This window comes from Vipera berus, assembly GCF_964194415.1.
Source record: "Vipera berus genome assembly, chromosome: 2".
Classification (NCBI taxonomy): Eukaryota; Metazoa; Chordata; class Lepidosauria; order Squamata; family Viperidae; genus Vipera; species Vipera berus.
The window spans coordinates 135,803,430-135,827,163 of record NC_138203.1 but is presented as its reverse complement, the minus strand read 5'-3'; the positions used below and the strand labels follow the sequence as shown (position 1 = coordinate 135,827,163).

The window sequence follows — 23,734 nt, the reverse complement described above, 5'->3', positions numbered from 1 at the left end:
TGCAACATCACATGAGCGCCACCAATTTAAGATGGCAGTTATGGTAGTCCCAGTTGACATCATTAAGTGAATTCCCTCATGGTTGCAGCCTCCTGGATTGTCATCTGTGACCTCCAGCTTCCGCATTGACTTTGTTTGTTGGAAGTTGACAGTTAAGTTACAAATGGTGATCATGTGAATGGACATTGTTGCATTCCTCATAAGCACGAGCTGGTTGCCAAGCATCCAAATTGCATTGAGGTGTCCAGGGGATGCAGTGACAGCTGCAACTACAAGGACTCATCATAAGTCTCCTTCATTCAGCAACATTGTAACTTCGAATGGTCATTAAACAATTAGTTGTTCAAGGAGGACACTTGTATGCGTTGTTTTGTCTCCTGTCTTCTTGTTGAATTTCAGTATTGGAGTTCTCTGTTTCTTTCTATTTTGTCTTGTTTTTGCCATTATTTTATCTAATGTCCCCAATGACCATTCAGTACTGACCAAATGAGTAGAAGAATGGATGGATAGATGGATGGATGGATGGATGGATGGATGGATGGATGGATGGATCGATTGATCGATCAATCGATAGACAGATACAGTATAGATAGATAGATAGATAGATAGATAGATAGATAGATAGATAGATAGATAGATAGATAGATGATAGATAGATAGATAGATAGATAGATAGATAGATAGATAGATAGATAGATAGATAGATAGATAGATATGGTATTAACACTCTAAGTGCCTTGATTCTAATTAGATTGCCTCAGTCTTTACATAAGCACTTGGTCTGAGTGAATATTCACTTTTTGCTTTTTGTTATCATTCCATGGACTCCAAAAATGAGATGTAAAAGAAATCTGAACCTGTACTATTTTGCACACAAGAACAGATCATTCACACCCCTAGAATTTAAACAGTAATTTAGATGGGAATAATTTCTAATCAGAATTTAAAAACAGAAGAAGATGCTGGTAGAAATAGATTTCTTCCTTCTCCTTCCAAGTAGTTACATTTAACTGCTTAGTTCAAGGGAAGTAACATCATTACATAATTGTGATTCAATATTGTGACATCCTGCAGCCAATAAAGGAAATATATGAGAAAATTTTATTCTTTTTGCATTATTAAATGCTTTCCAGGGCAATTTCTATTCAGAATTACTTCCTTTGATGGTGTTTATTCCCCAGGAAGTATTAGACTAAGATGTATGACAGGAAGGGAAGGAATGCTTTGAATAAAGTGTCGCTTCAGAATGGCTTTGCATAGTAACTCTAGGTTATTTCTGAGGTGAAATATTTATACAATCTGAAAAGAAACCAGAGGCTTCTCAATAGAGACCTCAGGAGCAACACGAAGCATATTGGCAATTAATTCCTGTCACTGTTTTCCCTCAATGAGGCATGTGTTGCAGCCTCCATAATGTGAAATGCCTGAGGCAAAATGAGGTGACCCTTAAGTAGGGTCTCATTCTGGTTTGTAGCAAGGGGTGTAGGCAGAAGGATGTGAAAAGTTGAAATGGAACACATGACTGTTTGATTAAAGCTCCACCTCTTAATATATATGTAAATTAAGGGTGAGGCTACAATTGGACATGAAACCTGCCATCTTGACTTTTATTTGACTTCTTTGATTCCTGCTCCATGGACCCTGCCTCTGGATGGCCCTGATTGATGAAACCGGAGCAGGGCTATTTTTAATTACATAGTGGTTTTTTGTGGAAATTTTAATGTAGTAGGAAGCCTGGTTAGAGAGGCTACAGGATGTCACAATATGGAATCACAATAATGTAATGATATTACTTCCTATGAACCGGAGCATATGTAAAGAGCTAAAAGAATAACAATTAAGTAGTAGGAGATCTCATCCATTAAAAATAAAAATGTTCATAGAATTGCTGTCTTGAGTGCAGCAATCAAGCTTTCAGACTTATCATTTGTAGTAATTAGATTTCTTATGAAATACATAGAATAGGAAGGCCTCATTTCTACATTTCTACATCTGGGAGGGAGGGAGGGAGGAAGGAAGGAGGGAAGGAAGGAAGGAAGGAAGGAAGGAAGGAAGGAAGGAAGGAAGGAAGGAAGGAAGGAAGGAAGGACATTTCCTTTGTCTCTTAAAAACATAAGATTCATTTGATCAACCATAAGTCAGGTGAGAGACCATAATGGTATGGGGATTGACCTTGAGTGACAAGTGAACGAGTCACAGACTAGATTGCAGTCTGATAACATGCAGCCAAGAGATGGCAAATGTCTCAGAAGGGACCCTCCTTAGTTTCTCCAGCTGTAGAGGTGGTGTGTAGAGAGAAAGAGATATACTTTTAGGCCTGCAAGATTCTGTTAATATAACCTTACAATAAAGTTAGAACTGTACTTCTGGGTATCCTAATTGCCTGGAGTACCTTACAAGGCTGACAGAGACAGATTCAGGGACAACCTATACAAGCCCTTCCTCTAACTTCTCTCTCTATTTGTCCTGTTAGTCTAAATGGGCTCAGAGATGCTAAGAAATGAAACAACCTCCAATTCTCTGTAATCTTTAGCTCTGGTCTTGGAATGCCATCGCATTGTATGTCTTGTAAAATAGTGGAAAGAGCTGGATCATTCCAACTGGCCCCCAACTGGTTCCAGGTGGAGGAGGGCAAAAGGTTTAATCAGGGGCCTAAGTAGGGTGGCATCTCATTCATCTATCATGACCCCTCTTCTTCTCAGTCAAAGTCATATCTGTGCCATCCCAGGCACCAATTGCTGATCATGTTGCTGGGAAACTCAGTAGAACTGTACTAGTGATCCACTTAGGGTACAACACCAAGTCTGTTCAGTGGTTGCCTGGAGACAGCCTTTTCCTTTCTCCACCTTCTTCCAGAAAACTTATACTTAGTTATGTTCACAAAATGACTGTTCTGATATTCTCTCTCTCTCACTCTCTCCCCCTCTCACTCTCCCCTCCCACTCTCTCTCCCCCTTTCCCCCCTCTCCCTCTGTCTGCCTCTCCCTCTCCCCCTATCTCTCCCTCTCTCTCTTTCTCTCTCTCTCTGCCTCTTTTTGTCTCTATGTCTCTCTGTGTGTTAAAATTACAGGACAAATTGAGCAATGGGCAAACTCAAGAAAAGTTTGAGCAGAAGGTGCTGTAGAGCAAAACAAATGGCACCAACCCCATGTTGAATTGTATGGGTTTTGCTTGAGGTTAAGCACATTTTCTGGCATAATCAATAGAGAAATTGGTCCAGGCTTCCAATTTTGTGCAGTAGCACAGCAGCTGAGGGATCACAGATCTCCGCACCCTATGGCTGATTTTTTTCTGTTAGGGGACCCTATATGGGCCTAAAGTCACCCCACAGAGGTGACAAAGAAGGAGAGGAGCGCTGCCGACCATGGAGAGACAGCAGTCAACCCAGTCATTCAGCAAAAGCCCTCCGGAAACCAGAAGAGGAAAGGATAGCTTCACTCCAGAGTCTAGCCCAAGGTACATGCAGCCAAAGCCAAAAAAGTACTAATTCAAGCTTGGTCGTAAACAACATGTTTGGAACTGGGTAAGAATATTGATTCTCTCTCTTCTACTTGATAATTTGCTTCCTGGAAGAAAAAAACACCCCAAGAAGCAAAAATCCTCCGGAAGTGAGAAGGAGGCGGACTCTTGCCCCACCCTCCCGCAGAAGGAAGTGGTGAATTAAACTTAAATTTGGATAAGTTTGAAATTGGTGGATTTGTTATTTTCTTTTCAAAAGGTTATTGATTAAAACAGAAGAAAATAATTGTTTGTTTTGAAAACTGAAAAAGCAAATTGGTGCTGACATCTAGTGGTGGATGAAAATATACTGCTCAAAAAAATAAAGGGAACACAAAATAAGACATCCTACTATTAAATACAGTACATTGTGTTGTTTAAGTGTTCCCTTTATTTTTTTGAGCAGTATATATAACTATAGTTGTTCTAATACAGGAATTGGTAGAAAGCCCAGAAAAAGATAACTTGCTTTTGTGACCTTCAATGTCTTAACTAAACAGAGAACAGCTGTAACAAAGAAAAGAAAACATTTTGGGCTACCTACAAGGCGAGAACTATAAACTTTAAAAAAAATCAACCTTCCTGGATTATAAATACTTATTGAACTGTGACACTAAAGCTGTTTGTACAGAGAGGAACTCTTTGACTTTTGGCTATCAGAGATCTGCAAAAAGAACATACCAAGAAAAAACAAAAAACAAATACGACAATGATTTCAAACCATGAGGAAATTAAAAACAACTTTGAAAATATGAATAAACACATCTTCAATTTAACCTTACAACAAAAAACCTCTCAGAAAATAAAAATAGAGGACAATCAGATAAAGCAGACAACAAAACATAAACCAGAAGAAAGGGATTTAAAGATGGAACCCAACAATGGAAGGAATTATGACTTAACCCAGGCAGAGAAAAAATTGCAGGAAATATTGGATATGGAAAAGATAACCTATACTTCAAGATTGCAAAATAAATCTGAGGACAAGAAAAAAGATTTGACAAAATGGATTATAGAGTTCTCAGTAGAACTACAAGAACTTGAGAGACAAAAAATGATAAGAGAAATTAAGAAAGAAAGAAAGAAAAATATTTTAAATGTATATGAAGGGGTGAAGCCTTCCCACAAAAACATTTTACTGGATTTGTCTCCTGTACGTACAACAACATCTACAAGACAATGGGAAGACTTTTTGGTCCAGCAGAGCATACTGATTAGGAAAGATGTTTGGTCAATAAATAAATAAATAAATAAATAAGTTTTAGAATTTTTAGAATTAAGAAATTAGATGATGGGATTTATCAGATAGAATATCTAAAGATTAAACACTTGTTTGAATATGGTTAAAAAAATACAAAAAATTTGGATATAAATGTATTTTAGTTTAAGAGGGATGGGCCCAAGTAGCATAGTATTTTTTTCTTTTTTAATGAGGAAAATGCTTTAGATACTTAAGTGTAATTGATCCTGAGAAAATCTCAACTGATAAAAATGTTTTGAATAGATTCAAAAGATTAGATGATTGGATTTATTAGATGGAACATTTAAAGATTAAACATTTGTTTGAATATGGTTAAAAAGAATAGAAAAATTCTGGAAATAAATGTATCTTAGCTTAAGAAGGACATGTTTCTCAACTAGTATACTATTTTCTCTTTTTTTTCTTCTCTTCTTTTTTGTTTCTTTTTTTAGATATGAGAAATGTAAAATTGTTGGGATGGGATGACTTGTATGAGGGAAAAGACTTAAATATTTAAGTGTAATTAACTGTGAGAATGCCAAAGAATTGAGGCCTTTGAACTGTGTTGCTGGAGAAGACTTCTGTGAGTCCCTTGGACTGCAAGTCAATCAAACTGGTCAGTCCTAGAGGAGATCAACCCTGACTGCTCTTTAGAAGGCCAGATCCTGAAGCTAAAACTCAAATACTTTGGCCACCTAATGAGAAGGAAGGACTCACTGGAGAAGAGCCTAATGCTGGGAAAGATTGAGGGCAATAGAAGAAGGCAACAGAGAATGAGGTGGCTGGATGGAGTCACTGAAGCAGTAGGTGTGATCTTAAATGGACTCCAGAAGATGGTAGAGGACAGGAAGGCCTGGAGGAACATTGTCCATAGGGTCGCAATGGGTCGGACACGACTTCGCAGCTAACAACAACAAACTGTGAGAAAATCTTAATTGGTAAAAATGTTTTGAACATTGCGGGGAAAACAAATCTAAATAAGAACTTTGAAAACAGGATCTATGATGAGATAATTAAGATAATTAATTAGAAAAGAAGCTTTATATTGATGTGGTTGTCAAATATTAGAAAAATGTTTATATTCAATTGATATATATCAAAATACTAAGAAATGTACTAATTTAAGGTTGGTAAAAGAGAATATTATTGGAAGAAGGAAAAATCAAAGAAAGCTACGATGTGGATTATGGAATTATAGAAATTAACTGTTATTGATTGTTTTTAAATATAAGCTCTGACAACATGCTGTTTACAAAAAAAAAGAAAAAAGAAAAAAAAAGAAAAATTGGTTCAACACTGCAAGCAGAACAGTTCATGAGCTGCTGTGGTAAATCTATGGAGACTTGTAAGTCTATCACGTGATTATTCAGCATGCTGTATTCTGAGTATAAAGATAGAATCAGTGACTTGTATTGTGCGTGTGTATGTTTGTATATAAATTTTACTGAAAGTTTTGACAATAATAAGAACTAATACAAATGGAAATAGAATCAGAAAGAAGAGAAAGGAAGAAATCAAAGAAAAGCCAAAAACTTTGTGTGTGTGTGTGTGTGTGTGTGTATTCATTCTGATCTTTTTCCTATAAGTGCAATGATATTTTAACCTTACATTGTTACCTCACATTGCTGTTCTTTCTATAGGTTATAGGTTACCTCACATTGCTCTTCTTTCTATAACCTGTCCTGTCTAATCATCAAAAACATAAATTACAAGTTCATTTTTCCCCTTTTTTTCTTTTTTATCCTATTTTATTTATCAACTGACCTCTGGAAATGTAGACTTTCTGTAAATTTCCATCATGTGGGCTCTGAAATAAGGCTCACTGACAAGCCTCTGGGTTTCAGTTTCAGCTCTTACACGAACATCACACCAGTCCTTAATGTTTGAAAGGAATGTTGGATGTTTTTCAATTTGGAAGTCAATGCCTTCAATTACATCCGGTAAAGAACTCTATCCAGGCCATTTGACTATTCAGTTGGTGAGACATCATGCTCTTGACCGCCTTGGGTATGACAATATGATCAGTGCTAAAGGACACCAAATATGAAAAGCTGTTCCAACACCTTCTCTCCTTGGCTTAAGAGGAAGGCAGGTATTTTTTTTCTTCCACCTTACCACAGAAAATGAAGGAAGCGAGCCAATATCTAATGTGCTTTTGATGGAGGTTACACAATTCTCACTGATCAGAATCAGATCAGAGAGATAGCCGGGCTGCTCCAGCTCAAAAGAAAGCATAAACATCCACTGCCTCTAGCTCTGTTTTGCATAAACAGTCTGGAGAACCACATTAATACACGTAGTCCCTGACTTACGATCAAAACTGAGCCCAAAATGGGACTTCCGGTGGCTCCGCGGCGACGGAGGGAGCCTTCCCGGGCTGCCCGCGGCTCAGCTGTTGTTTTTTTTCGCCCGAAACAGCGCCGATCAGCTGTTCGGGCGAATCCGAAGCCCCCTCCTCGGGAGAAGAGGAGGGGGCGAGCCCCCAGGTAGGGGTAGAGTTCTCCAGGGCCGCCTGAGCTTATGGCTTGGGCGGCTGAAGGATTGAACTCCCCCGTAGCCTGGGCTGCTCCCAGCTGGCCGTCGCCTCTGCTCCTGATTCTTGGAGCAGAGCCAGCCGTCTGCGACCACCCCTGCCTGAAGGAATGACTATGATTTAAAGGAGCAGGCAGAGCGATACAAGAGGAAATGGTAAAGAGGATTACTATGTTTTACTCTCCAGCTTGATGGACTTTTTTGGATTACAAATTTGAAGTGAAAGTGCGTCATATTTGGTAAAAGATGGCGGCTAAACCACCCCCTAAAACTCTTCGGAGTGCTGGAACTTCTCCTGTGCAACAATCATTATTGCAGGCGCTGCATCCTCCTGATGTATTGACATCAAAGGACTTACAAGATGCTCTTGAAAAACATACCCAGGTAATTTTGGAATCAATTAATATTAGATTTGCACAGATGGAGGAGAAATTGGAGAAATTGGAGGAGAGAATGGAGGAGAGGATGGAACAGAAGCTCAAAGCGATGAGGGTAGACATCTTGACTTCAGTGTGTAAAGTGGCTCGGTGTGTGGAAGAATTGGAGGAAAAGCTAGAAGACTTGACTCAAAAGAATGCTATATTAGAAGCAAAAGTATTGGAGAATGAAAATAAAATGGAAAAGGAACTGTGTCTTGCTGAATATTTCCAGATGCAGTTTGCCATTAGAATTAGAGGCTTAAAGGAGAATACTAAGGAAGATCTAAAGCAGCTGGTTTCTGAGGCTTTTGAAATAGTGTTGAAACAGCCAGCATCTGAAATAAAAGGAGGCATGGACAAAGTGTTTCGTGTGAATTCATGGATTGCCAGACAGAGGAAGTTGCCTAGAGATGTGGTGGTATATTTTGCAAAAAGGGAAATTAGAGATGAAGTTATACAAGCTGCTTATGATACTAAAGTTATGATTGCTAATCAAGAAGTTTTGGTCTTAAAAGAAATTCCTCCAAAGATTCTAAGGAGAAGGAAGGATTTTACATTTCTTGTGCAAGAGCTCAAGCAACGAGATATAAGGTTCAGATGGGAGATCCCAGTGGGGTTGATGGTGACGCACGAAGGTAAAAAGTACCGTTTGGTTACTGTGATGCAAGCGCGTGATTTCTACAATAATGTTTTAAATGCAACGCCATTAACACTTTTGGAAGCTGGAAAGGGATCTGGAGAAGGAGTGCATCAAGAGGCCGAAGATGGTCAGATAGAAGACAACGGTGTTGGAGGAGATCAAGATACAACCTCGTTGGATGAATCTATAAAACAGAGGGTGACGCGTGCTGCTGCAAAACGATCTAAGAAGAGAAAGTAGCAGGAATCGCAGAAGTCTTTGGAATTTTTACGATATAGTCAAGTAGTCAAGTAGGGGAGGGGGGAAAAGATTTGGGTGTAGACGCAATATATTTCTATATTTGGTGGTTTTGTGGAGAGGGTGAGCTTTTTTGGATTAAAGTTCAAGTTTTGTTTGCAATTTTTTTTTTTTTTTTTTCCTTTTTTGTTGTGTTTGGAATAATTATAGATGTGGTACGGGAAGAGGACCGGTCGATTACAGAAGAGTTGACTTTAAAGTTTTTTGATTTGGGATCCTTGGTTAATTTGGAAAACTATTTGTAAGAATGTTATATCATGGAATGGATAAAATGGATGGAGTTTATTTAGGATAAGTATAGGGTTGAGAAGGGTTTTTTTTTTTCTTTTTCCTTTTTTTTGTTTTTAATATATGTTTAATACTATTAAGGTTTGTTCCATTCTATATAAGCTAGAGAGTGTCCTTTTCTTATTCTAGTTTTTTTTTTTTTTTTATATATATGTTTAATATTGTTAAGGTTTGTTTTATCCTATATAAGCTAGAGAGTGATGGATTTTAGAATTTATAGTTGTTAGTATATGGTTGCTTAGGTTTGCTTTTTTTTATATATATATACCTTGTATTCAGCTCTGGGAAGTAGGGGGGGGGGAGGGGGGGAGGTAGGGGGGGGAGGAGGGAGGGGGGAGGAGGGGAGGTAGGGGGGGAGGAGGGAGGGGGAAGGGGGGTTTTCAAGGGAAAATTGTATTTTAAAACTTTTCAATAAAAAAAAAAAAAAAAAAAAAAAACTGAGCCCAAAATTTCTGTTGTTAAGTGAGACATTTGTTAAGTCAGTTTTGCTCCATTTTTTCTTACCACAGTTGTTAAGTAAATCACTGCACTTGTTAGTAACAAGGTTGTTAAGTGAATCTGACTTCCCCATTGACTTTGCTTGGCGCACAAAGTGGTCACATTTTTATTTTTATTTTATTTTATTTTATTTAAACTTATATACCACCCTTCTCCCGTAGGACCCAGGGCGGTTCACAAGGCAATTAAGACAATATAACAATACAAAAGTTAATAACAAATTAAAATAAATTAAATTATCCTTGATTAAATCTAAAACCCTTAACTCTAATTAAAACCCCTTTAATTAAAAATTAAAAGTTTATTTATTTATTTTATTTATTTTATTTTATTACATTTATATACCGCCCTTTCCCTGAGGACTCAGGGCGGTTTACAGGGAATTAAAAACCAACAATACAAAAGTTAAAACCAATTTAAAAAAGATTAAACTAACCCTGTGCAATTAAAACCCCGATTAAAATAAATTACTCCTCAGCCCGGGCCCGAGAGCTCGAAGAGCCAGGTCTTCAGGCCCCGGCGGAATGAGCAGAGGTCGGGGGCAGTCCTCAGCTCCACTGGCAGCTGGTTCCAGAGGGCAGGCGCCCCCACTGAGAAGGCCCTATCCCTGGGTGTCACCCGCCGGCAATCTCATACCGGTGGGACCCTGAGCAGACCCTCCCTGTGGGAGCGCACTGGACGAAGGGCATTTGATGCCGGCAGCAGGTGTTCCCTGCCGGCAGCAGGTGTTCCCTGCCGGCAGCAGGTGTTCCCTGCCGGCAGCAGGTGTTCTCAGTCCTGGCCGGAAAGCTCAAAGAGCCAGGTCTTCAGGTCCCGGCGGAACGAACGAAAATCAGGGGCAGTCCTGAGCTCTACTGGTTCCAGAGGGCAGGCGCGCCCACAGAGAAGGCCCTCCCCCTGGGTGTCGCCCTCCGGCAATCCTTTGCTGATGGCACCCTGAGAAGGCCCTCCCTGTGGGAGCGCACAGGACGAAGGGAACTTGATGCCGGCAGCAGGTGTTCCCTCAAATATCCTGGACCCAAGCCATTTAGGGCTTTATAGGTCATCACCAGCACCTTGAATCTCACCCGGAGGGCAACCGGAAGCCAATGCAGCTCGCGGAGCAGAGGTGTTACGTGGGAGTATCGGGGAGCCCCCATCACAACTCGTGCGGCCGCATTCTGCACCAGTTGAAGCCTCCGAGTGGTCCTCAAGGGCAGCCCCATGTAGAGAGCATTACAGTAGTCTAACCGGGAGGTAACGAGTGCATGAGTGACTGTGCGCAAGGCATCTCGGTCCAGATAGGGCCGCAACTGGCGCACCAGGCGAACCTGGGCAAAAGCCCCCCTGGTCACAGCTCCTATATGATCTTCAAAACTGAGCTGCAAATCCAGGAGGACACCCAAGTTGCGAGCCCTATCGACGGGGGGTAACACCTCACCCCCAATCATTAAAGGTGGAATAGAATGATCCACTCGAGATGCCTGTACGCACAGCCACTCAGTCTTGGCAGGATTGAGTCGGAGCCTGTTCCTCCCCATCCAAACCCGAACCGCCTCCAGGCAACGGGACATCACATCGAGGGCATCACTGAGTTGGTTTGGGGTGGAAAGAAAAAGTTGGGTATCATCAGCGTACTGATGATACCCCACCCCCAAACCACGAATGATCTCACCCAGCAGCTTCATATAGATATTGAACAGGAGGGGAGAGAGGACCGACCCCTGAGGAACTCCACAAACGAGAGACCTCGGGGCGGACCTCTGCCCTCCTGTCAACACCGACTGCGAACGGCCCAAGAGGTAGGAGGAGAACCACTGTAAAACTGCCCCCCACTCCCAACCCCCTGAGACGCCGCAGCAGGATACCATGGTCGATGGTATCAAAAGCCGCTGAGAGATCTAATAGGACTAGGACAGAGGAACAACCCCTGTCCCGAGCCCGCCAGAGATCATTCATCAGCGCGACCAATGCCGTCTCCGTGCTGTACCCGGGCCTGACCTTGGGACAAAGCGATGGTCATAAATATGAACCAGTTACCAAGCAGCTGAATTTGGATCACGTGATCATGGGAATGCTGCAAAGGTTGTAACTAGGAAAAATGGTCATAAGTCACATTTTTCAGTGCCACTGTAACTTTGGACGGTCACTAAATAAACTGTTGTAAGCCGAGGACTATCTGTATTATAAAGTCACTGCCATTTGAAATTGGTCTTCTGGAGATCTGTTTTCACCTATTTAGAGGTTGGAGGGGATCCATGCAGTTAGAGACCTGTCAAGCTAGTTCTTTGTAAAGCATCACACACACACCCAGATGATGCTATGTTGATTAGGGTGATAGTATTGTTTGAGAGTCAGGTGAGACAGATAAGATTCCCTTTAAACCCTGCAATTATTGAGATGTAAGATTCCTGCGATTAGAGCTCTTAAAGCAGGTGACCTGAGGCAGTCGTGACTTTTAAACCCGACAGACCTTATAATTTGAGAAAATGATGCAAAAGAAATAGGATGGCCCAAGAAAAACATGTAACAGATGGAAATGATTCTTTCCTCTTCATGGAAGGGAAGGAAATGAAGGAGATGTCTGTTTATACTGGCTCTGTGCTGGAAATCAAGGCAAACCCTCTCTGCCTTGATTTAAGGCATCAGCATTCTGCTGTAAGTCTCAAACGAAGCCCAGTGGATTAGAATCCTGTGCTAAACAAGATCGCCGCTTACTATAAATGCATGCATATTAATTAGATATCATGGAAAGTGTCTTCAGTTCCCAACCAATTCCTTCCCAAAGGAAATCTAAAACTGGATAAGCCAGGTACCCTTGACATTCCTCACTGATTGGCAATGGTATGCAAAATTATGCAACAGTAATATCTACAACAGGTATATTCTCAATGGCTTCTCATTCTTTGAAGTCATTGTTCTGTTGACCTGTATTTTCTATTTTTTTCTCAGATGCAGTACAGTGGAGTGCAATGAACTTTAGCTAGGGTGTGCCAATCCAGACATGAAAAGCCCAGAGATGTGGCTTTCAGCCTTGACATTAGCTACTCATCTGCCATATGTACTCAAGATTTCTACTTTCTCCCCTAGGACATCTCACGGTCTGACTCTTTTTCCTCTGTGTGCCTCATCTTCCTGGCAATGGGATTCTGGAGGCCAGTTTGACAGCACTGGTGTTGTTGGAAAGGAAATGGAGCCTCCTTGGATGTTGCACAACTATCCAGTAAGCACACCTGATTTATAAGGTAAACCGTGGGATATGTGATGCTGCACGATCCAACAGTTAACAATATTGTCTGCCCTAACTGGTTCCTTTTAGGAAGGGAGGATTCAGCCTTCTTAGCGAGAAACTATTCTGGGTCAAAAACATAAAGTTGAGCCAGGTAATTGGTTCCCATCACCACTTGCCAATTTTTGATCCGTGCCAAAACTCTCAGCAGCCTCCCCCCCCCCAAATAACATCTGGCATATTTCCCAAATGTACTTTTTGAATGACTGCCTTTATTGTAACTGCCTTTAAACAGCACACCCAGTGTTTGAACATGTTTTTGAACTTTATTTTTTATAGCCAACTTTATGACAAATAAGTATATACTCAAGGCCCATCAGCAAAAAAGGAATATTTTGAATTCATTCAGAACGTATCAGTGTTATTGGCCACATATACAATCTAAAACCTGATTAGCTCTGGGTTGAAGATTTCCTGAAGCCCATCCTCTCTTCCAGGCGTGTCTTGATTAAAGTTTACTTTATTTAAAAAAAATCTCTATCTTGGGCTGTGCCATTTCAAATTACAGAGAAAAATCTCAATTCTTTGCTTTTCCATATGGCCATTTCCTTCCATTTAGAAGACATAATCAAGGGGAAAAGAATGCAAACACAGTCTTATTTCCTGCTAATATCTCATTTCCAACATAAAGGCCTTGGCTGAGGAAGGGGTCAGAAAGGAAAGATATGGAAGGTCTTGCTACAATGTCTCCCTCCTTTGGAAGTGATTGGCCTAGATTTATCTCTAAGATAACTGTTCATATAATGACACAGATTTTGGAAATACCTGTATGAATGATTATGGATCTGTGTAGCTAAAACTGCCTGCTGTGGCAACACTCTACAGTTGTAGGTATCCCTAATGGGAATGTTTCTAATGGAGCAGGCATATGCATAGAATGAAGGCTACTGCTAAGCTTGTAAGCCGCCCTGAGTCTTCGGAGAAGGGCGGGATATAAATGGAATTAAAATAAATAAATAAATAAACATTTCTCCTCTCAACACACACACAAACACAAACACACAGAGAGGGAGGGGCGATAGTAGTGCCATCCCACATGTTTTGATCATCTAAATCAGGGGTAGGCAACCTTGGCTCTTTTATGACTCATGGACTTCAACTCCCAGAATTCCTGAGCCAGCATGGCTCAGCTTGGAAACCTCTCCCTTTCCCCTCAACATGGCTGCCTGAGGAATTCTGGGAGTGGAAGTCCACAAGTCATAAAAGAGCCAAGATTACCTACCCCTGAAAAATGTTAAGGATGGTTTTCCTGCAGAGACAAAGTCAACTAAAAGTCTGGCAATAAAACAGCAGACCCTGAAGAGACACAGAAACTCCATTTCTCTTTCTTTTTCCCTTTTCCAAGTGAGAGGGTTCCTGGAAGGGAAAGCAGGTCAGGTGACACAAAGCAAGAAAACCCTGCTTGAATGCAGTGTCCTGCTCATCGTGGAAAAAGAGACATGCCTGAAATTACAAAGGAAAGAAGACGATTTATTGCTCGTATGGTATACTGGGTGAAATAGCAAAACTGCACCATGAGCCATTTGCAAAAGCAGTGGGCTGCTTTTGTTTGTCAGGTATTAAAATCAAAGTCTCTGCTATTGTGCACGGCCATTGGCTTAACCAAATCAGACCTGAAAGTTATTCCAGACTACCCTTTCCAATGATCATACTTGGCTTAGGATAAGGGAAAAGCTGTTGCTTGAGGCCAAGCTTCCTGAATCCAGGACTCTCCAGATGTGTTCAGATGGAAGTCCCAGCATTGCCAGCCAATACCACCAGTAGTTATACTGACTGAGGAATAATGAGAATTGAAGCATAGCTGGAGAGAACTGGGTTAAGGAAGGAGTGATTAGAGTATTGGCAAGACAACCATGCAAAGGTGGGGTGGGGGGAGAGAAACAAGGGAGGGAAAATCAGGACAAAGCACCCTCAAGAGCCTCACCACCAAGAGCCTTGGTGGAGCAGTGGGCTAATGCCTCCTTAAGTAACACCAGCTGCCTGCAATTAGTGCAGGTTCGAGTCCCATGAGGCTCAAGGTTGACTCAGCCTTCCATCCTTCCGAGGTAGGTAAAATGAGGACCCAGATTGTTGGGGGCAATTAAGCTGACTTTGTAATAATGCCGCTGGGGGGGGGGCAAAAGCCCTAATAAGCAGGCATATACATAGAATGAAGGCTATTGCTAAGCACATTGATTTGTGCTTTAACTTGTAAGCCGCCCTGAGTCTTCGGAGAAGGGCGGGATATAAATGGGATTAAAAAAAAAGTGCAAGGCACCTCCAGGCACATGTCATTATCAAGAGAATAACTCACTCATGCAGGGAAAAGTACGAACAAATATTCACTTAGGGGGTCATTGTCTTTTCCTTCTTTGTATGCTTTCCCCCTCCAGATGGGTAAGAGCTGCCTCCTGAATGGTTCATTTTTGCCTTCTCATGTTGTCACATCATCGTCACACAGAGTTCCACCGATGGCTCTGTACCTGGAAGGCAGATGCAATAGATCAGGTCCATCTGTCCCCAGGGTGTGACACCTTCAAACCACCTTGTAATGTTTAAGGTATTTCTAAAATTGCATAGCATTACACCTTCTTTTTATCTCTTAAATGGAGTAAAAGGGGAAAGAGCGGGGTTACCCAAAGTGCGTATCCCTCAGAGTGCTTTTCAAACTGGGCAAAAAAGGGAGTCCTGGGACTCCGTTGAAACTGATTGTGGACCCCTTGGAAAAGCTAGGGACGCGGTGGCTCAGTGGGTTAGGACGCTGAGCTTGTCGACCAGATGGCCGGCAGTTTGGCGGGTCGAATCCCGAGTGCCGCATAGCAGAGTGAGCGCCTGTTACTCGTCCCAGCTTCTGCCAACCTAGCAGTTCGAAAGCATGTAAAAATGCAAGTAGAAAAATAGGGACCACTACGGTGGGAAGGTAACAGCGTTCCGTGCGTCTTTGGCATGTAGTCATGCCGGCCACATGACCACGGAGACGTCCTCGGACAAGCGCTGGCTCTTCGGCTTTGAAATGGAGATGAGCACCGGCCCCTAGAGTTGGAAATGACTAGCACGCATGTGCGGGGCAACCTTTACCTTTACCTTTTACTGGAAAAGTTAGAAAAATGGCAGACAAGTGTAAGTCCATCACTGCTAATTTAATTCTCTACTATATAGCCACAAGGTAGCCCTGGTGTGACTTAAGGTTTCTTCAAGTCCTGGAAGATTGATGCTGATGTTATCCATTCAGTCCTGTCTACCTCTTGGCAATTCTATGGCTCAGGTCTCTCCTCAGCTTCCAATCTTGCACTATTTCTTTGAGTTATCTATGGTCTGGCTGCTGTCAGCTTTGATGATGTTTAGCTACCATGTTCTTTGGCAGCCTGGTTTCCTTTTACTGCTAACTCTTCCAAATATAATTGCCTTCTCCAGTGAATTTCCCCACACGACATGGCCAAAATAAGTGAGATGCAGCTTTGTGATTTTTGCCTTCTAGTAACGTGTCTGGTGTCATGCACTCCAGTACTTGCTTAATGGTCAACTTTGCTGTTCAACAAATATACCGGAATAATGTTTACTAAGAACTGAGACTGCAGCAGGGAGTTTGGCAATTCAATTCTGGAAAAGAAAGGGCTAAATTTGCACTTATCATGTGTTATGGTGCAATACAGAATGGGCCAGTTTTTGCTTTTGAGTAAAAAACAAAAAGAGGATGGCATGCTATATGAGAAATGTGGCTTCCTTTATTCTTGATCTGTACAGACTATAATTTCCCAAATCCACCACCATTGACCATGTATAGATGGTAAGTTAGATCAGGGGTTTTCAAACTTGGCCCTTTTATGACTTGTGGATTTCAACTCCCAGAATTCCTCAGTCATGCATGCTGGCTTAGGAATTCTGGGAGCTGAAGTCCACAAGTCATAAAAGGGCCAAGTTTGAAGACCCAAGTTAGATTATACCTGGTTGCTATGGGTTTTATTTGTATTTGTTCTTTATAGTTTGTATTTTGAGATGGACAGCTATATAAATCAAATGAATAATATTGGCTGGGAATTCTGGTAGGTATTTTTATCACGCCTTCAGGACGTACCAAATTAAGGAAATTTAACCAGCATTTTTACTAGGAGTTTTCCTGAAGACTGAAAAATTTTAGATATAGTATCCTATTACTACTGTTACTAATTTTGGGGAATTAAGTCTGGTGGACTAGAAGATAACTAAGTTGTGTTCTCAGCTATGAGGCTGTTACTTCTGCATATCCTCCACTGAGTACTGAAAAGTTCTGAAAGTCGAACTTTGAGTCAACCTCTGAGCATCCGTCATGTCTGAGTCACCGCCACCAACTCTCCCTTTTCAGTTTTAGGAATCCTTGCCTCAGGACTTCCATGCACTACTCAGCTTACTGAAAACTTAAAACTTGTGGGAATCGCCTTGATATCACCTCTGCTCTTCTGTTCTCCCCATTTCTCCTAACATCTGCATGAAACCACAGGGAGAGGTCATTAGTCAGCCTGGGACCAAGTATCAACAGTATGCTGAGGAGATCCAATTGTGTATTGTGGTCCTGCACCAAACATTCTGTTGTCCAATTGAAATAACTAAATCATATTCCCCTTTTCCCAAATATATTTTATAGAATAATATAATTTGCTGTCATTTTATTTAACGATGGGCTCTGATATATCTTTCTCCCTTTTAGTTCCCTCTAAATAATGAAACAAGTCACAGTTTAGAGACAGAAGCTGCCATCTCAACTGGGCCATGTCAGAAACAGACAGGAAATCCCCCCATTGAGAACTGCCTTGTGTGTGTGCTAATGGCCACTCTTTTGCACTCTTGCAGATCTGTGCTGTTAAACTTACAATGGACATGAGGAATATCACCTGGAGCCAAGTTTGTTTCTTTGTTTTAAAAAAAGGAATGGCAAAAGGCAAAACTAGGAATGATTTTTAAATTCAAATTGAAGGTCTATGGAGACTCTCAATCATTGAATTGAATTGAATTTATTAAATTTATATGCCGCCCTTCTCCTTAAGGACTCAGGGCGGCTCACAACAATAAAAAGTTAAAAAACATAAAATACAAAATTTAAAAAAGAATTAAACAAAATATAATAAATACATAACAATTAACCCAATAAAACCAAATTTAAAACTATAGTCAGTCCAGGCCCGATTGTTGGAACATCCATGTCTTCAGGTCACGGCGGAAGGACCGAAGGTCAGGGGCCATCTGCAGCTCTGGAGGCAACTCATTCCAGAGGGTCGGCGCGCCCACAGAGAAGGCTCTCCCCCTGCTTAGCCAATGGAACCCTGAGGAGACCGACTCTGTGGGAGCGAACCGGGCGATGGGAAGTTGACAATGGCAGCAGGTGGTCTCGCAAGTACCCCGGGCCTAAGCCATGTAGGGCTTTAAAGGTAATTACCAGCACCTTGAATCGCACCCGGAGGGCAACCGGAAGCCAATGTAGCTCGCGCAGGAGTGGTGTAACATGGGAGTACTGAGAATCTCCCATAAGCACCCGCGCGGCTGCATTTTGCACCAGCTGAAGCCTCCGGGTGCACTTCAAGGGCAGCCCCATGTAGAGAGCATTGCAGTAATCCAGGCGAGAAGTGACAAGGGCGAGGGTGACCATGCATAGGAGATCTCAGTCCAAAAAAGGGCGCAACTGGCGCACCAGATGAACCTGTGCGAAGGCCCCCCTGGTCACATCAGTTAGATGATCCTCCAAGTTAAGCCGTGAATCCAGGAGGACACCCAAGTTGCGGGCCCTTTCTGAGGGGGGCAATACCTCCCCCCCATCAAACGAGATGGAACGTTGGACAATACGAGATGCCGGTATCCACAGCCACTCGGTCTTGGAGGGGTTCAGCCTGAGCCTGTTCCTTCCCATCCAGACCCGCACCACCTCCAGGCACCAGGACATCACGTCAAGGGCATCACTGGGTTGGCTCGGGGTGGAGATGAACAACTGGGTATCATCCGCATATTGGTGATACCTCACCCCAAAGCCACGGATGATCTCACCCAGCAGCTTCATATAGATGTTAAACAGGAGGGGGGAGAGAACTGATCCCTGAGGCACCCCACAAGTGAGGGGCCTCAGGGTAGATCTCTGCCCCCCTGCCAATACAAACTGCGAGCGGCCCAAGAGGTAGGAGGAGAACCACCATAGAACAGTGCCTCCCACTCCTAACCCCTCGAGCCGTCGCAGCAGGATACCATGGTTGATGGTATCAAAAGCCACTGAGAGGTCAAGTAGGACCAAGACAGATGAACAACCCCTGCCCCGGGCCCTCCAGAGATCATCTACCAGTGCGACCAATGCCATTTCTGTGCTGTAACCAGGCCTGAAACCAGACTGGTGCGGGTCCAGATAGTCCGCTTTATCCAGGAATTGCGGGAGCTGACGCGCCACAACACTCTCAACAACCTTCGCTACAAAGCGAAGGTTGGAGACAGGACGATAGTTATTCAAGGAGGCCGGGTCCAGGACAGGCTTCTTGAGAAGGGGCCTCACCACCGCCTCTTTTAAGGCGGAGGGGAAGACACCCTCCAACAATGAAGTGTTGACAACTGCCTGGAGCCAGCCCCCTGTCACCTCTCCGGCGGTCGAAACTAGCCAGGAGGGACATGGGTCCAATAGACAAGTTGTAGTGCTCAGTCTATGCATAATCCTGTCCACATCATCCAAAGACACAGAGTCAAACTCACCCCAAATGGTATAACCAAGACCTGTCCTCTCCACTCCCCCGGATTCTACCCAGTCGGAGTCCAAACCAGTCCAGATCTGAGCGATTTTGTCCTGCAGATACTGTACAAATTCCTCAGCCCTAACGTGCAAGGGGTCATCCCTCGGTCGCTGATTAAGCAGTGAGCAGGTCACTCTAAACAGGGCAGCTGGGCGGTTATCTGTGGACGCAATGAGAGTGGAAAAGTAAACACGCTTTGCCGCTTCCATCGCCACTAGGTAAGACTTCAGATAAGATCTTAACTGTGTTCGGTCAGATTCGGATCTGCTGGACCTACAACAGCTCTCTAGGCGTCTTTTTTGGCGCTTCATCTCTCAGAGACCCTCCGTGAACCAGGGGGCCACCTGGGATCTGCACTGGGTCAGAGGCCGCAAAGGCACAACTCGATCCAAGGCCCCAGCAGCCGCCCTCTCCCAGGCTTCTACTAGGGCCTCAGCAGAGTTGTGGGCAAGGGAAGCAGGAAATGTCCCAAGCTCCGTCTGGAGCCTCTCAGGGTCCATCAGGTGCCTGGGGCAGAACCATCTTGTCGGTTCCGCCTCCCAGGGGGTGGGGGGTGGCATCCAGGTCATGATTGTCACAAAGGTGCTTTTTCCAAAAGACAATTGGAGTTTCCTGGGTTTTTTTTCCTTTGAAAATATTTCACTTCTCATCCAAGAAGTTTTCTTCAGTTCTTCTTCTTTCCTTCACTTACAAGTTGCCAGTTGCCTTTTCGAAAAAGCACCATTGGGATATTCAGGTTGAGGACAGTAATCCATGCTTAATAAAAAGTTGGAAGGCAACAGCATACTGAATCATTTTTATAACCAGGGTAGATTCTTCTATGCCCTTCATCCTAATAATATTTGTATACATCTTTCCTCTGGGAAATCAAGGCAGGGCCTAGAGTGAGGTAGGTTGAGCTGAGAGATCAGGAGCTGTATGTTCAAATCTGGTCTTTTTGGCCCAAAAACTGTGGTCTGACACGGATACTAATTATTTATTTAGTGTTATGGTATATCATACATATACCAGCAACATGAGACGTGCTGTTAGAAGCCTAAGGGGGAGATTTGGTGCTTCAGTTCTCATTCAGCTCGAAAGTTCTGCTTAAGAACACAGCTAAATAATTTGGCTACCTAAAATTACATGTGGAAGTTGACCAAGCTGTTGGACAGATTGTGAAATGCAGGAATCTATATACTCCTCAATTTTCTAACTTGAGGATGGACAGCCTGAAGCCATAAGAGTACATGCAGTCTCCAAATGCCTTTTTGAAATCCTGTCTGATCATAATTGCAGTAAAGCCTCAGTTTAACAAACTTGGAATAAAAGAGATACATTTTTAGTTCAGACTTCACTGACATTTAATGTCCAACGATGTCAGTTAATTATACAGTCAAACCTCTTAGAGTGGGATACAATCACGCAAGATAATCACTAGTTAGGTTTATTGTTGCAAAGTAAGAGGTTAATAAACAGATTTTGGGAAACTGAATAAATGCTCATTGATTAATGAATTCATTAGGGCTGAATCTTTTAATGCCGTGGAACTTTCTTTTCCAGGATGCTAGACTGAGCCATTAATTTTTCCGAGAGAAGCTTGAGAGGAGTATCTATTTGCTTCTCATTAATGATTTTATGAGATGCTCCAATTTCTTAGAGGCTTCACATAAACAAGTGATGTAAATTGAAACAAATGGCCAAAAGTTGGATTTAATAACCATTCAGATTTAATTGACATTCCTGTAGATGAAGGAAAATGATCTCAAAAGAGATACACAAGAATTGTTATCTAGGCAAAAGATGAACAGCCTACGAATCTCATAAATAAAATAGGGCTGGAGTATTTTTTAAGTCCAGAGTGAGACAATATTAGGAAGTGGTTCAGGCTGATGCTTCCCTAATTCACTGAACCATTAGGAGGAAGTACAGCAGAACCAGATCTTCAAGATTCTATTGTTGTAAACAATCGCAATAACAATAATTTTAGCCTTCCTGTGGAGTTGATTTCCTGGTCTGGTCTACCTAGTGAGACTGACACTTCCTTCCTACTAAAACAATCCATTAAATTATACTAAAAATCAGATTACTTTTTCATTCCATTCTACTTTCTTGACATAGGAAACACACAAAAAGAACTAATTTACCTTGTTAAACTCTCCGTGAATAGATTCCCCAAAACTCACAGTCTCACCTGCTTGCTTCCACTCATTGCAGTCCTTTACCTCTTAAAAATACAGTCTTGGCTATCAGAAACGTTTCTACTTCACCCTAACCATTTTGTGCTCTACATCTGTTTTTATGTCACTTGTCATGTTATTTTAAGTTTCAGGTACAACTATTTGCTTACAATGGTTCAAAGTTACAACAGCCTTGGAAAAAGTAACTTACGGAACAGAATAACAGAATTGGAAGGGACCCTGGAGGTCTTCTAGTCCAACCCCCTGCTCAGGCAGGAAACCCTATACCATTTCAAACAAACGGTTGTCCAGCCTCTTCTTAAAAACCTACAGTGTTGGAGCATTCACAACTTCTGGAGGCAAATTGTCCCACTGATTACAATCTGCCCTTGCATTTATAATCATCACCTCACCTCTGTAGTCATGCAATTGCCATTTGGGTGCTTGTCAACTGGCTCACGTTTACGGCCTTTTGCAGAATCCTTCAGCCACATGATTGCAATTGTGATCTCTTTTTTTTTTTTTGCTAATTTCTGGCAAAAAGCACCCATCCAGCAAAAAGATGGATTTGCTGAACAACTGCACAATTCCCTTAGCAAACGCCATAAAATTATTGTAAAATTGGGCCCAACTGAATCTATGACTACAATTATTTACAACAGACATTCCAAGTCCAGTTGTGGCTATAATTCAAGGACTACCTGTAGTTCTATTCCTGTAGTTTTAAGGCCACACAAGTTAGAGCTGTGTTGCTCTGGCTGGGTTTTTCCATTCATCCTTTTGTTTTTGAGTACAGGTCCAGTATTCTTTCAAAAGTGTGCTAAAGGCGTTCTTAAAAAAGAATGCTAGTGCCACTTCACAAAAGTCTTGTGCCCGAGTATAGAAGGGGCTCTTGTCATGCCTGACTAGTGCTTTCTGAAATATCAAGCACCTAGTACAAATTCCTGCAGTTGTTCATGCTGAACCACAGATTAGTCAGCCATATTTTTCTCTGGACTGTCAGATTATGATTCAGTGTGTTTTGCCACCCTGTAACACTGGATACTCGTCCCAGCTTCTGCCAACCTAGCAGTTCGAAAGCACGTAAAAATGCAAGTAGAAAAATAGGGACCACTACGGTGGGAAGGTAACAGCGCTCCGTGCGCCTTTGGCATCTAGTCATGCCAGCCACATGACCACGGAGACATCCTCGGACAAGCGCTGGCTCTTCGGCTTTGAAACGGAGATGAGCACCGGCCCCTAGAGTCAGAAATGACTAGCACGCATGTGCGGGAGAAACTTTACCTTTAATACTGGATTAATTGAATAAACTATGGTTAATGTTAACTATGGGGAAATCTGTACAAAGCTAATGAATTATATTAAGAAGTCCTAGGAGCAACTAAGAAACAAACACTAAAGCCCTTCTAAAAGGAAAGCACTGATGAAGCTTGTGAAGTTTCTACTGTCCCTACCATATCATCATGTGATAAATGTTAGCTGAGGAGAGCACAGTGGATACATAATTAATGGGAGGAGAAAAGCTGATATGGAATCCTGCTGGAAAGTGTCAGTTTTCACTTAATGGTAGCTTTTCCCCAGCAGCAATTGTATAGGGTGGAAAGGCCAATGTCAGGACCCACCTCAATCCACATCTTAGGAAATAAGAACTCTTGGATGCAAGTTTAGTCCAAAAGGAAAATGTTTACTAGGATGGAATCGATTGTGGCAATACAAGACGGAATCTAACAAAGTTACATTTCAATCCTATATAAAGCATTCCCATTTCAGCCCCCTCCCCTCATCCATTTGGTCAGGCTCCTATCATTTACTTAGGTTTCAGGCCCTTCCGTGGGAAAGGGAACTCTCCTTGGTTTTATTGTTATTGCTTCTTCCTTTTCAGTTGTAAATGAAGATGTGATCCAGATCCGTCTCTCCTCCTCCCTCCCCTTCCCTTTTGTTTGAAGATCACCTATTTCAATCTAAGTAACCATCCTCTCCCCCCCCCTCGGAGAGATGGCAGAATCCCCAGAATAAGCACAATGTTCTACCTATACATTTATGAAATGTGATATAAATGGATTCTGACAGTCAAATTCTAACCATGAGCCTATGCCCTCAAGCAGGGAGCTTCACCTAATGCTGTGGAGAAAACGTAGAAAGAGGAATTCGTTAATTCTGAGAGGTTGTTAGCTCAGAA

The 23,734-nt window shown here is 42.3% G+C and overlaps 1 protein-coding gene across 1 annotated transcript in view; it reads left to right on the top strand.

The window, feature by feature from the left end:
* The window catches only part of FAIM2 (Fas apoptotic inhibitory molecule 2), a 149,651-nt gene that overhangs the window by 55,422 nt on the left and 70,495 nt on the right, over positions 1 to 23,734 (top strand). The window contains exon 2 of the mRNA XM_081316614.1: positions 12,482 to 12,614. Within this exon, the coding sequence (XP_081172740.1) occupies positions 12,582 to 12,614 (33 nt within the window). The 5' untranslated portion in view covers positions 12,482 to 12,581. The remainder of the gene's footprint in view (positions 1 to 12,481; positions 12,615 to 23,734) is intronic.